Source organism: Carassius auratus, chromosome 4 (genome assembly GCF_003368295.1).
Source record: "Carassius auratus strain Wakin chromosome 4, ASM336829v1, whole genome shotgun sequence".
NCBI classification, from domain to species: Eukaryota; Metazoa; Chordata; class Actinopteri; order Cypriniformes; family Cyprinidae; genus Carassius; species Carassius auratus.
In genome coordinates this window covers 26,142,265-26,157,817 of record NC_039246.1, presented here as the reverse complement: position 1 = coordinate 26,157,817, position 15,553 = coordinate 26,142,265, and the positions used below count along the sequence as shown (strand labels likewise).

The 15,553-nt window shown below is 36.7% G+C and overlaps 1 protein-coding gene and 1 pseudogene across 1 annotated transcript; both read right to left on the bottom strand.

Moving 5' to 3' along the window:
• Positions 1–5,829: 5,829 nt before the first annotated feature.
• Positions 5,830–8,597, bottom strand: LOC113056995 (hemagglutinin/amebocyte aggregation factor-like). The gene is made up of 5 exons (XM_026223977.1): positions 8,525–8,597; positions 6,988–7,060; positions 6,595–6,783; positions 6,337–6,507; positions 5,830–6,206 (listed from the first exon to the last, which is right to left on the bottom strand). The coding sequence occupies exons 1-5, from the start codon at positions 8,595–8,597 to the stop codon at positions 6,158–6,160; spliced, it is 555 nt and encodes a 184-aa protein (XP_026079762.1). The 3' UTR covers positions 5,830–6,157.
• Positions 8,598–8,905: 308 nt separating this feature from the next.
• LOC113056986 (mitogen-activated protein kinase 12-like) lies at positions 8,906–14,975 on the bottom strand (annotated as a pseudogene).
• Positions 14,976–15,553: the final 578 nt, after the last annotated feature.

Here is a 15,553-nt window from a genome sequence, read left to right as displayed (position 1 = left end):
TGCTTTTCAGCAGTGCTTTCAGTAGTAAATAGTGTGTGTGTGTGTGTGTGTGTGTGTGTGTGTGTATGTATGTATGTATATATATATATATATATATATATATATATATATATATATATATAAAATGCATTAAGAATAAGAATGCATTTTTAATAAGAATAGTTTAAATAGTTTGATTTAGAAGAATTTCTAGAATAATAATTACCAGACATTACACACATATTCATCAGCTATATATTGCACAGTACTGTCGTTTTGGTTGCACTGGATCTGCTAAATGTTGGACAAAAAATACTGTCATTATGTGCATTGTATGAACTCTGACTCTGTCTTTTTCCACACTCTTTCAAAGTCCCCCTCTCAGTTTCTTTCTTTCAATTCAACTCCATTTCTTTTCTTTTTTTGGCCTAAGACTACATAACACGTCCTTACAAAGTCCTTCGTTCAATCCCTCACTCTTTTTCTCTTTCTCACTCGGCCGCTTTACAACTCTCAGCCGTATCCTTTCATAGACTGACTCTCTCTCTCTCTCTAGTCAGCTGACTGTCTGATTCTGCCTCAGTGGCAGGCTGAGCTCAGCGGCGTGGCAACGTGCAGCTTGCCATGTCCGCTGTCTCTATGGGAACCAGCTGCAGCGAGAAACACAGCAAAGCTCAGCACAGCCTGCAGATTCATTCAGAAAATCTTCTGTCTGAGAGAAATGTAATACCGAAAATGTCTGGCTTACTGTAAACAGACTTTCTCACAGTTTCTGTATACAGGTGATAATTAAATCCTCAAAATTCAATGACATGTTACCTCATATCAGGTTTATTAAACACTGGACGTGGTAAACAGTGGTTAAGGATCGAGGCTGCATATGATGTCTCAAATCAAAGTACAATACTTAGGATAATTTGTTAGTTTATTAAGTGTTGCATTACTTTACAAATAGTTTATTATAATGTATAAATATAAATGGAATATACACTACCGTTAGAAATACAGTAAAATGTCACATTAACGTTAATAATATTTAATTAATATATATATATATAATTTATTTTATTTTTTTTACGTTTTTCTTTTTTGAAGCTACAGTATATGAAGAATTGCAATGCCTCTGATTCTGATGCTGTCATTCATTACTTAAACTATCCCTGAAGCACCTTTTAAAAGAGTGAAAGTCTCAGATTCATGAGAAGCGAGTACAGTCAATTACAGGTGTCTGAATGACTCTTCTCTTCTCACAGACACTGCTGATCTTTTGAGACAATGTGTAATCAGATGCCCCACTGTTGTAGAAACCTATCAATGTCAGAATCACCGGCTCCCAGACAGCCAGCTGGCATCACCAACTGCCAGCATGATGTTAGACGGCTCTCCTTAGGAAACCTTGAAATTACGACCCAGGATAAAAATAGTCTTCTCCTTGAGTCAGTGCATGCTTTCAAATATCAGAAGTTTAAGCTGCTGCTAAATTTGGATTTGATTACTCAGTTAGCAGATGCACCTACAATGCTTGAACACGAGTGAGTGTGATCTTTCTTAGCCATATTTTATTGCAGTGGAAGCATGCTTTGCCACGTTTCATATTTCTGTGTATTAGATATATGGTGGCAGCAGACCATAGTAGTGTGCTGATGATCACAGAATGTTCTAATGAAATGACCAGTGTCAAGATGACCTGTTAACACACTCAACATGATTAATGGAGATGGAGCTGTTCAGTTCTGCAACATAACTAGTGTGCACAAATAATATTTGGTTTGTTCAGTTAATGCAGATGTGTGAGAATATGCCGTAAGCAGCCAAAATAAATGCATATATCATTGATTAAAAACTTGGATATTTGAAATCCTTAAAGTGATAGTTCACCCAAAAATGCTAATTCTGGCATTTATATTGACACACAAAAAAAGTCAATGTTTATACTATTTTCATTCATTAAGAAATGCACAAAACTGAAATATGATTTTCATGTGAAACCCACTCTGATATGACACTGCAAAAATGTTATATATATACATACATATATATATATATATATATATATATATATATATATATATATATATATATATATATATATATATATATATATATATATATATATTATTCTTTTATTTAATTTTTTTATAGTGTCATGTTGTTCTAAAACCCATAAGACTTTGGTTAATCTTTGAAACAGAAATTAAACCTGTTCATCACACACTGTAAAAATTACTTTAAGTGTGAAGATTGTTGGAGTATGTCCATTGTACAAAAAAATATTATCCTATAGAAACTTTCCCATCTTATAGCATCCTTTAGTGAATCATTTCTACACCAAATTACTGTCTAATTAGTGTCTAAAGTGATTGTATCTCTTCACAAGTCTTGGACCGAAGCATTCGATTCATATGGTAACTTTAGGAACTTATTAGATCTTCTAAGTTTGGTTACCTTGACTGTCAATAAAGTGGCAGAAACTTTTTAGGTTTTATTTTATTCAGTAAATCTTTTATTCATGTAAATCTAACACTTTTAAAGCCACAACCAAATCAAAGCCAATTCATCAACAAAGCAAACCAGTGACCAATCACAGTAATCCATTCATGAAAAGAGCAAAGCAGCAACCAATCAGACTTAGGCATTGATCAAATAAGCATGCTAGAGATGGGCTGATGTCATACAAGACACCACTCTACACGTACAGTATGTGTGTCATAGATGTCTATTCTCAGCTGGTATGTATATTAACTATACTATAAAAAGCATCACATGTCTGCTGTAAGCACTTGCATGTGTTTGTTGCAAAGTTTGTGTGGTGCTCCCCAGACAATCAGGTTATTTAACAGTTTGACCTACAAATAAAAGGGCGCTCTCTCTCTCACACACACACACACACTTTTGAATGCTGGGAGTGTGACGGAGGGGTGAAGGGAGGTACTGGGATCAGAAAGGCTCTGCAGCTGTGGGTCTACGTGAGTTCTGGCAGGGACACACTTTCCCTCTCTCTCTATCGCTCTCTGCTTCCACCCTCCCTCCCTGGCATCTATTTCTTTATTCTACTCTTCATTTTTCGGTTTCTCCCCTCTTTCTCTGCCTAACACCTTCCCCCATCCCCCAAGAGACCTTGACAATGAGAGATGTTTCACTTTTAGCTTGATATCTGAGACGTGTGAAAGACAAGCAGAGGCATGGGAACCGAACTGAAAGAGCAGAATTTCATTTAGCACAAAATTACTCAGTAGACAGAAAATACAGTGATTAAAATCACAAATGCCAGAGTTGTCTAATTTGGGAGACATGTAATATAGGACAATAATCTGTAAAATAATAATGTAATAAGGCTGATGCTCCTGTTCACAATGTCTCCGGTCACAATGACAAAAGTTTAGTCTTAGTCTATGTCTGTGTGTGTGTGTGTGTGTGTGTGTTTGTGTATGTGTGTGTATTTGTGGAAATCAGCTTTTTTGGGGCCATGAAGCGGCCCCATCTATCTCACGTTCCACCTGCTAGACATACATTATGGAGTCCCTCTTCAGCCATTCTGCAACCTGCTTCCTGAACTGGACACAATAACACAGTGGACTTGTTAGTTTGTTTCCTCAAGCCATACAGGCTAAATATTATATTCCAGCCAAGGTCAGTTAAAAAGATTCAAAGCAGGGAGCGGAGAATGAGAAAGTAAAGCCAAGAAGAGGGCAAGGAGGGCATGCAAACTGCAACAATGCAGCTGATAAAATGATTCCAGGAGATTGTGGAGTGTTTTAGTAGTTAGGTCACTAGTATACAGCACAGTATAATGTGACTTGCTTTGTTTGAGTGCAAACTTGTTCTGTACTGCCACAGTGTGGTCGTAGGTGGAATAATCCGTTAGAAATGAGCTGTTCTGATTTCACTATGAAATTTTATTTTTAAATAATAGTATTGTCATGGTCATGTTTTTTTTTTTTTTTTACTCACTTGATGATTTTATAATCTTAAGTGTTTATATGAGATAGCGAAAATATGAAGAAATGTGCATGACCTTATAAATTCTGAACGAAACGTAGCTTTTTACAGAGTGCCGTAAACGACAATAATAAGATATTATTTATGATAACTTAATAATATGATAATAACAACAATAATGTTGTTGTTTTTGTTATTTAACTTTGCCTTAAAAGTACGAATTACTGCACGGGCTGCATCACGTGATGCGCCTTCTCCCAGCAGGTGTTCTGACGAATAATGCTTCCTATCAGATTATGCTACCAACACTGTCTTTATTCTAAGCATGTGGTGTGCTGGACGCGTGCTCACCTGTACATCTTTGACTAGCATCACAAACATTACTTAATGGGTGAGGATTTGGAAAACGCATATCTGTTAATGTTGACATTATTTTGAACTGCCAGAACTTAAATTTAGATCTTAAATGTCAGTCTTAATGGTGTCAGTTATAACTCACTTTTTAGGGGAAGTAGTGGCCTAGTGGTTTGAGAGTTTGACTCCTAACCCTAGGGTTGTGGGTACGAGTCTTGGTCCGGCAATCTGACTTAGGTGCCCTTGAGCAAGCCACTGAACCCCAAACTGCTCCCCGGGTGCCGCAGCATAAATGTTTGCCCACTGCCACAGGTGTGTGTTCACTGCTGTGTTTTTGCACTTTGGATGGGTTAAATGCAGAGCACAAATTCTGAGTATGAGTCACCATACTTGGCTGTATGTCACTTCAACGATATGTACACTGGCGTTCTACACCCCCACATAAATTTCTCCCCCCAGACGTGTCAGTGGATGTCACTTTTTTAGTCTATCGTGAAACAAAAAACAATAACAAACCAACTTATTATGTAACTGTACATTTCTATATATAGGAAACGTACAGTACAGACCAAAAGTTTGGACACACCTTCTCATTCAAAGAGTTTTCTTTATTTTCATGACTATGAAAATTGTAGACTGAAGGCATCAAGGGCTATTTGACCAAGAAGGAGAGTGATGGGGTGCTGCGCCAGATGACCTGGCCTCCACAGTCACCAGACCTGAACCCAATCGAGATGGTTTAGGGGTGAGCTGGACCGCAGACAGAAGGCAAAAGGGCCAACAAGTGCTAAGCATCTCTCAGGGAACTCCTTCAAGACTGTTGGAAGACCATTTCAGGACAGGTGACTACCTCTTGAAGCTCATCAAGAGAATGCCAAGAGTGTGCAAAGCAGTAATCAAAGCAAAAGGTGGCTACTTTGAAGAATCTAGAATATGACATATTTTCAGTTGTTTCACACTTTATTGTCATGTATATAATTCCATATATAATTCCACATGTGTTAATTCATAGTTTTGATGCCTTCAGTGTGAATCTACAATTTTCATAGTCGTGAAAATAAAGAAAACTCTTTGAATGAGAAGGTGTGTCCAAACCTTTGGTCTGTACTGTATATCTTTTAATTAATATACTGCAATATAAGAATGGACCATCTATGGCTAGCCTATGTAATGATGTGTATGAAAATACAGCAATGAAGGGAAAACCTGCACTACATTTTTACTTGTAATATTTATTGAAACTCTAAGTAAATTTCTCTTTCATGAGTTAATTTATGTGTTAACATAAGGCTGAACAGATTAATAAACTGATTTTTTTTTCTTTTGTTAATATATGTCTTATTGAAACTTTTCAGAACACATAGCGGTTAATGCTGTCTCCTGTCAGTCTTCCATCAGTAAGAGTTCTCTGGATAAACATCAGGTTTCCTCAGGTAAGTTCTGATTGCATAACATTTGCTACATTAGATGAGTAGAGTCAAAGAACCAGAATAGATACGATTTTTATTCTATACAATGGTGAATTTGTCTTTGATTAGATTACTGACTGACTTATGTTACTACTTAATGTAAAATGTTTGATGAAAGTAAGTATAAAATAGTTATGAATTACCATGAGTTGGGTTGTTATTACTGGTAACATATCTGTGCACCTTTTTAACCATGATTGTGCTGAAAATTGTGGAATGGATTTAAATATCAGTGCATTGTCAAATTTGAGCACATTTAGGATTTTTTATAAAGGTTAATTAGGCAGCCATCTGTGATCTAATCAACAATCATTTTTGAAAATGTAAAACCAATTCAATAATTTTAGCCCTCTGAAGCATGCAAACACTCAAGCACAATCCTGTTTTTCTTGTTCCACTGAACTGTGTGAGTCTTGTCATTTACATGATTGTTGGAGACAGTACTTGTACCTCCATCGGCGATCTCTGAAAGATGTAAATCAAGCATCACATTAGTGAGCAACAGAGCACACAGTCAGACATGTTTGACTTAAGTATAAGAAATGACCTAATGAGCAAGGGGATATATTCTTAAAATGAAAGCAATTGTTCTCACTCATGAAAATCATCATGGTAGCTTCCAGTCCCCACCAGAACTCTCTGGATAGGCACAGTCCAGAAGAAGTACTCATCAAAGGAGTTCACGAATGAAGTCCACTGACAGCCAGAATGACAATGACCCCTGACCTCAGAAGTGCATTTACTTCTACAGCAGTAAAACTGCCACCTGTGTTAAACATGGTAATGACACCAGTTCAGATGAACTCAAGTGAATCAAAGTTTAAACATAAGAATCAATCAAACATCAGCTCACCGTCTGTCCTCATGATAGTTATTATGGTAACTGTTTATTCCTGCGATCACATGGTGCGGTGGACACTCGAAGCTGAACGTTTCGTCAAAGTCATTGACATAAGGTGACAAGAAACAGTCTGTACCCCAGCTGAAGGTGGGTTTACAGCTAAATTTCCAACGTCGGTCATCATGATAACTGTTGTGATAGCTTTGTTTATATTAGTAAGGAATGGAGAAAAAATTATTAAAAAATATATATTTGTATTGATAGCTATATTTAAATGTTACAATTGATTGGATTCAGCCATGACAAAGCTAACCCTAATGTATAATTTGTCAATTCAAGAAAGTTTATGCCTTTATAATAATTTTAAAATAGCTGAACAATTATTAATTAGTACAGCATACTCACCTGCTGATGGAGGATATAGACTGTCCTGGAGGGCACTGAAAGTTGAGAGTCTCATCATAGTTGTCATGCCAGTCTGTTGAGTTACATGCCCAACCAGTTTCAGCTTAGAATATATTTTTAATATCAAATGACTCAGATCCCAATTAACACAGGCTTGCATATGGAAATTTTTAAAATTAGAAAGGTAATTTAGAAAGGTCACTCCTCACTTTGTCCACTGGCAAACAGCCCAGTCAGTAGCAGAAACTCTCCTCATGGTCTCTTGTGTTTAAGGATGCAAAGTATGTGATGCGTCCTGTTTACATAAGCTGTTGTTGTGTCTGACTCCTGCAGCAGCCAATCATGAGTCAGACAAACATGTTTCTTAATACAGCAGCAGCCAATCACAAGTCTGCAAATCACGCTCTAACTACAGCTTTTGATGCACTATGAAAACAATGTGAGACAGCGTGTCTTCAGAAACATATCGTTTTATTTTTGAAGATATAAATACGCAATAATAGAGAAAAGTTTTACTGTATGTAAAACTGTACAATTTTATTATACAAAGACATATTGTTGACGTTTACTTTTTTCATGTGTAAAGAATAAAAGCTATAGTAAAACTTACTGAGCACACCTTTATATATATATATAAAAAAAATCATATAAATATGATTTGAACTTGATTTGAAGCCACAACTTTTCCACCTAACAGGTGGAAATCATTTGGATAATATGTTATTTGTTTGAACAAAGGCCTAAGTCATGTACAAAACATTTATCCATAAACAGAACATGGCCAAACCTTCTAGTTGTGAGTAAAACAATCACATTCAATCCTATCAAATACCTTGTGAGCAGGATATTAGGATCCCAGGGTTAGTATTGTCTTTGGTTAAGTAAATAACACAGTCAACAGAGATAATTGCCAGTCTGATCCGGATGAATTATCTTACTCATGACTGGCTCTATTCTGATTGCCAGCACCTTGGCCAGGATCTTATAGCCACAGCAAAGTCAACTGATTGGGTGGTAGGATGCACATTTAAGTGGGTCTTTATCCTTTTTTGAGAAAGAATGATATGGTTCCCTGAGTCATGGTTGTGGGGAGAGATTTTGAAACAAGGACCTCTTTAGGTACCTAGCTCAACAAAGAGGCTAACTTGGCAGAAAACCGTTGGGACCTGATGCTTTTCCAGTTTTTAGTTTTTTTAATTGCACTGTCTATCTTAAGAGCTGTTTTGTTACATTCTAAAGCGGATATGTATGAATGGTAGAAGGATGGCAACTCAGAGTTGATGAAAAACCTTTCTATCCACTCTATGTTGTCCACTTCAGAAGTGTTTAGGGCCTCATAGAAAGATCTAAACTGTTCATTAATACCCTACTGATGCATAATAATGTTACCCTCATTGTCTCCAATTGCTGCTATAAAACCTGCTTTCAACTGATAGCACAAAAAAACTCTCAGCCCACTCACTGTGTTCATAATGAATCTAGTGCACTTTCAAGAAAAGTCCTTCTGTGTGCACACTGGTCAGAGTGTCAAACTCACCTTGCAACAAAAGTCTCTCTTTATCCAGTTTCTCAGAAGATAATGTTGAACTGATCAGTTGAATTTGATCCATTATTTCAGTGATCCGTTTGATTTCTGTTTCTTACTTAACATCAGTCTTGATGCAAGCCTATTGACTATTGATATAATAATTCTTTAATCCATCAGATAATGTCAACCATATAATGTGACTTGAGTGCTGCACTCTCATGATTTTTTATATGAAGTGCCAGATCTGGCAGAATCCCTTGGTGGCCTATCCACTATAAAATATGAAAAACAATATGGAAATTGTTGTTATTTAAAATATTAGCACTTGGAACACCACACACACACACACACACACACTTTTTTACTTTTTTAGACATGACATGAAATGCATTTTCAGTCTCAGACCTAAGACTTTATTAAAAATTCTTGGATCAGTGATTTCCATCTTGTGTTTATTTCAGACTTGAGAGTTTTTGCATTTGAGAGTCTTAGCATTGTACTTTACTACAATACTCGTACTTCCAGCGACGGTCTCTGAAAACGTTAAAAAAGATAATATGTTAGCATTAAACTATGCAGTTTCACATTCAAAGCTTTTTCAATATTCAATTGAACAAAACATTCAAGAGAAAAAAAGAAAAAAAATCTGAAAATATAAAAAATCTGCTTTACTTACTCATGTTTGTTTTCATGGTAGCTTTCAGCACCGACCAGGTAGTTTTGGTTTGGTACGGTCCAGTGGAAGAGCTCATCAAACCAGTTCACATAGGTAGTCCACTCACAGCTCGTAGTACAATGGCCGTTACTTCTACAGCAATAAAACTTCCAGCTGTGTAAAAAACAAAACAGGATTATAACTGACATCAGCTCGAGTCAACTCGCACAGCACATCAAAAGCGGAGCTCACCGTCTGTCCTCGTGCTTGTTGTTGTGGTAGCTGCTCATTCCTGCGATGATGTGGTGCGGTGGACACTCATAGCTGAGCGTTTGGTCAAAATCATTGACGTCAGGTGACCAGAAACAGTCTGCACCAGAATCAAAGGTGTCTTTACAGCCGAACTCCCACATCCGGTCCTCATGATGATTATCGTGTTGGCTTGGTTTATCCATTAGGGAAGGAAACAGTAAGTACAGTAAGAACTTTATGTTCTGATTATGTGTTCTGTTTCATCACTATAGTATTATTTTTGAGAATGTATACTTAAATTCTTTTTAAATGGAATATTGACTTATCTGGGGTTTCAAATTACCATGCATGTTTTATAGCCAATAACCTTCATTTCAGTGTAAACTGCATTCATTGATCCATATGTTTTTGGATCACATTAACCCATGATCTATTGACTTTTACTTTAGAAAATTTTAACAGTATCAATACTGTACTGAAGTACAGTCTGCTTTTTACTCACCTCTTTATGTAGGATATCGACTGTCCTGCCGGGCAGTTAAAATTTAGAGGCTGGTCATAGCCGTTTTCCCAGTGCAGCTCTGTGGGATTTCATTCAGACTGAACACTTAACATCTAGCATTTCCATCAATTTGTAAAAAAAAAAGTTTTCTTAAGTTTCTCACCTTGTCCTTTAGCCAAGAGAGCCGTCAGCAGAAGAAATAAAGCAGCTCTCCTCATGGTGTTATTGAGTGAAATTACAAGACAACTTGAGAGAAATGTATGGTTTTTATACAGACCTCACATATGTAAGGTCAGTCTGTTGCTTAACAAGTGGGATCTAATCATGTTTGAACAGGTGGGACAGATTTTTGCTTCAAGGTAATTTCTTAGGAACAGATGTGCTGTGATAAAAAAAAAACATAACTCCTTCATTTTTTTAGCAGGAGTTGTTTAAAATGAGTGTTTAGTTGCCAGCAAATAATATCTTTATATATATATACACACTACTTTCTGTGCTACTACTTTCTTATCTACATAATTTTTTGGCTTGTCTTTATTAGGGAGTTTTTGATCTGTATTGTCTGCACCTGCACCTTTAACAGTAAACAGTTAAGCGTGATAACATTTATGTTAGACTGTTACTGTATGTACCCTAACTCCTAACCCCAACCTTATGCTTGATGTTTTAAGGTAAACTTCTGTAAGATGAGTTATGCAGTCATTCTCAGGAAAAGCTAAGGGTTATTGCACTGAAGATACATTTTTGTTATATATCTTGTGTACTGAAAAAAAATCTGATTTGTTAAGGAAAATTCTTAAAGGGTTAGTTCAGCCAATAATCAAAATTATGATTATGAGCTTAATTTTGATTACTGGGTGAACTAACCCTTAAACATTTACACTCACATACAGGAGACGCCAAAAATATTTTTTAAAAGTCAATATCTAAAACTTTTTTTGCTCCAAACTTTCATGTTTAATTCAATGTGCTTGTCATTTCTTGGTAACTATTTATGAAATTTGCTAGCAATTTCTGATTGAAAATTGTTTCACAACCAAATATTTTTCAGTCTAACAAATCATTAAACACTCAATAAGATGGTTTCATTCATTAATTTAAAAAAGAGGTGCTAACCATGACATATTCTGTGTAAACTATTGTGTTAATATATTAAATAAGAACTTATCAGTAAAGTAAAAACCAAAATAAGCCTATTGGCATGCTGAAATCATTAAGACTAGCTTTCAAATAAAACAGTTTTTAGTTGCAGGTAAAAAATGGATTTTGCATATTCAAGTCAAGTAATAAAGAGATATCACATAACCGTATAATAATCTGGAACCTCATAACTGAACAACATTGTGACTCTTGTCATATAATTTACATTTATTCCATTTTCTATTCGAATGCATTTATGCGCTTTATAAACGGTGTGTATCTGTGTTCACTCAGAGGGGTGTTTCTCTGCAGTGCTCATGCGTTTCTCTGTATCCAGAACCAGCATTTGCTCTAGAGCGTTCATCGATCATTACACACAAATAACTCTACAGTGTAGCAAAGAAGGAAATTGCTTACCTTCTGATCTGGCTTCAAAGAAAATAGTGTTTAAGTCTTTCTTTGGTACTTTAGGTAGACCTCTGATGTAGTTTTTGGCCTGTTTGGGTGGATGCAGAAAACACACATGCATCAATTGTGCAATTGCACGTCTGCATGTTTGTGCATGCAATTAATTTTCCTGTGTTTTTTATTATTTGTAATACACACACATCTTGGCTCTGTAGTTTATGATGAAATCTGGTGCTGGTGTACCTGTGATTTTTGTGATCTCTCACTGCTGGTCCCGATCTACAAGTCTATGTCAAGGATTCAGTGATACAATACTGAAACAGTACAGTTAACACAGACTTTATCTGTTTGATAACTTGTTCACAAGTCAAGAACAACATAATATCAGTCAACTAATCATCAAAGTCGCTAGAACATGTGAAAGCAGAAATTATCATTCAGTTACATTGCAAAAAACATTGCACTTTAAAAAGTGGCCTTCCAAGCAACATGTCCACCATTATGCAGCCCACTGACCAGATATCAACTAAAACAGAAAAAGAGTTCAGTCGTCGAACCAGCTGTTGAAAAGTTCTTACTTCAGTTGGAATTTAAAGTTCTCAAGACACAATTCTGTCAATCTGCGATTTTACTAACAAAATTTCTTCTGGTTGGAGGCCTCCATAAATATTTCGTTTTTACGTAGAGCTATGTTATTCAGTTTCATGGTGCAATGCAGAAATATTTAGTAGAGCATGTGTTGTAACTCGGTGCCCCTTTACCTCAAAAAATAGGCTAAATTGTAATTTAAACACAGCTAGTGCAACCGGCCCCATGACCCCAGTCCTACAGGGACATCTAGTGGTTAGACGATGTAATAGCTACATTTATTTGTAAACGTCTCTATTGTATAGTGTTTCTCACTTGTAGTGCATCCAGTTATAACCTCTGGTGCTCTGTATCAGCGGGTCACAACATAACCTGTCATCTCTGAATCTGCCTGATGTGCAAGTCCAAAATCCAAAATCTGCACACAAAAGTTACCATTTTTAAACTTATCCAGCTCTTTAGGAAAGCTGATGTATACACTCATTTAAATTGTGCTATAGACAGAGTTGTTTTAATACCTTCATCTGACAGTCCTGGTTCACTGCCAGATTTCCTGGTTAGAGATCCTGAAGAACGACAACCAAAGTAGACATTTACAATAAGCACAAGACTAATACATATAAATCTAAGGTAGTAAAAATGCTTCTAATTATTATATATAGCCTGAAACAAAAGTGCACACCTCCAGACATTTTCTCAGTCATTACAAAAAAGATAGACAGAAGTTAAATAAACGTCACCCACAAGTAACGACCCTCTTAGCATCTATCTCCGAGGTCACTTACCCTGTGAATGATCCCGGCTGAATGAATGTACTGTGGAAACAGAGCACGAGCGAGAGATTTATAGATACCACAAAGTTATAAAGGACAGAGTACTTCACAGATGTGATTGTGTGTATATCTGTGCCTAACCTTCAGACCCCTCAGTATCTGATAGACCAGAAACTGCACCCTGTCCTCCGATAGTCTCTGCATCTTCATCAGCTTTCCCAAATCAATACCCATAAACGGCATCACCCGGTAACTAAGAGAAAAGGACATTAGCTGCTGTTTCATTGTTGGTCTGTGATGACAGAACTTAAAACAATTGCTAATGATCTGAATTACATACTGTAGTAGTTTAGAGGAAAATCTAGATTTTTAGGTTGAAATCTCCTAAAATAGTGCATTAGAACTGAAAGAATTGACATACAAATCCTGAAATCTGTCCTACAATCTTTCCTACAATCCTTGAGAGTCGTAGCTCTCTGTAAACACGTTTGGAGAACAGTCTGGACTGGAACGGCCGGTGGAGCTTCTTGATGGCCACACCCACTCTCATCTCGCGGTCAATGGCTGAACTTTGGAAATTTTGAAAAAAGTTCGAGCAATGTTTAACAATTGTGTCTATAACCATCTATGAGATCATTGCGAGGTTGAAGTCCCGTGGACATTGCATTGTCTCGTTGATTGCATTTTTAAACTTCTACGTCTGAACCTGAAGATGTGGTCAGGAAAGAGGTTGAGCACATAGAGATAGCGTAATGCATTAGGTTCATTACTCAGTCTAAAACTTGATCAACTTGGTCAAGTCAATAATCTATTAAAGCGGAAATTCTGTTGAAGACCAACACAATGTCTTTAATTCGGCAACTTCTGCTTGTTAAACGCAGACAATGACATCAGCAGGGAGACCTCTTGTCTTGCAAAGGAAGAAAAGTTTACAGAGGTTTTCAGATAAGCCACAAAGCCTTTAGCTGAAGGAGAATTAAGAAAACAGATGGAAGTGCATGATGCAATTGAAAAAAATAAGGCCAGTCTAAAAGCGTTCGTTGTGCATTCATTGCACAGCTCTCTTGAGAAATATCCTCCTTTAGTTACAGAGCCAGTAGACTAATTATATGTTTCATCATGTAAAGTAATTTTAACAGAATTAAACAAACACGATTTATGGGGGTTTGGGGCTCCAGAAAAAAAAAAACTTTAAGTACATCTACAGTACAGTTAAACAGAATTGTATACAATGTTTTAGCAGCCACAAAAGTTAACTTTACAAGTTAGTTTAAGTGCACTACTGTAGATAGACATCAGTTCATCAGCGGTAACCATAGCAACAGTACGCCGCACGAACAAAATTACTCCTATTTCTTATGAATTTGTAACACATTTAAAGGGGGGGTGAAATGCTATTTCATGCATACTGAGTTTTTTACACTGTTAAAGAGTTGGATTCCCATGCTAAACAGACCCGGGTTCGAGCCCCGCTCGGAGCGAGTCGTTGCTGCTGCTGCTCTCGTTCAGTTTCAGCCTCGGGATCTGATTCTGGATCATAAATAAACGGCTGAATCTGACTGAATCTGACTGTAAGCCATGGTTTGTTTTGGATGATGGTTTTTCCCTCTAATGTCACAGCTTCCAAACGCTCTCAACGCAAAAGCCTACTGGCGCTCGTGATTCTTTAGCTCCGCCCACACGTCACGCCTCCAGTCGGTCGTGTTTTTCCGGGAAAAATCGGTACAGACTATCTTTCTCTTATGAATATAATAAAACTAAAGACTTTTTGGAGTTATGAAGGATGCAGTACTATTATATAGGTACTCAAGATTAACAGGATATTGAGTGAAAACGAGCATTTCACCCCCCCTTTAAATACAACAAGTGGGCTATACTACAACAATTGTATTAAGAAAGCTGTAAAGACGACTCTTTGCACCAAAATTCCAAAAACTACAGAACCAAAGTTCTTTTTGAATATTGACAACTAAAATTATTAATTTGGACAAGGTAAATAATTATGAACTTTTATTAATATACAGGTAGGTTTCTTACCAGAACCAGACTGTTCCGTATGCTCCAGTTCCTATCTGAATGAGAGCGCTGTACGGTTCGGTTTATATCCTGGCGATAAAATCCTGCCCTGGTTCAGAGTGACATACTCGGAGAATGTCGAAAGATATGTCTTTCAAATGTGAAACTAACATTTTACGTTATTTATACGTTTACTCATTCTTTATCGTATATTTTGATAAAGAAACTCTCATAAAATGAGCGTAAACGGAGTGCAACTTGGAGAGCCCTGGTGGATTAAAGTTTCCACAATTATACATCCTGTTATCTTGTTAAGATTTTTATACTTTTTTTTTTTTTGTTAAAAGTGATGGTGAGGGGGTTGTGGATACATGCTTAGGGAATTGGCTTACTCTCAAAGGAAAAAAGACCAATCCAGTCCCAGTGAAACAGCTGAAGGCAGTTCTTGGCTTTGTTAAAGGCATGCAAGCAAGAGATCATGAGGAGGGTGCAGATACACAAGGGTCAGATAACAGGACGTCCGAAAAACATCAGAGAAGTAACACTTTTACCAGTTTGTACCAAGTGCTTAGTATATTTTTCACACTGTACTCTACTGAAAGCAGAGCAGTTGTTGATAAGGTTAATTTACATAAAGTGTAAATGAAAGAAACCACACCCATTTATTTCCCCATTCAGCTTTAGAGGATGCTGACTAGTTTCAT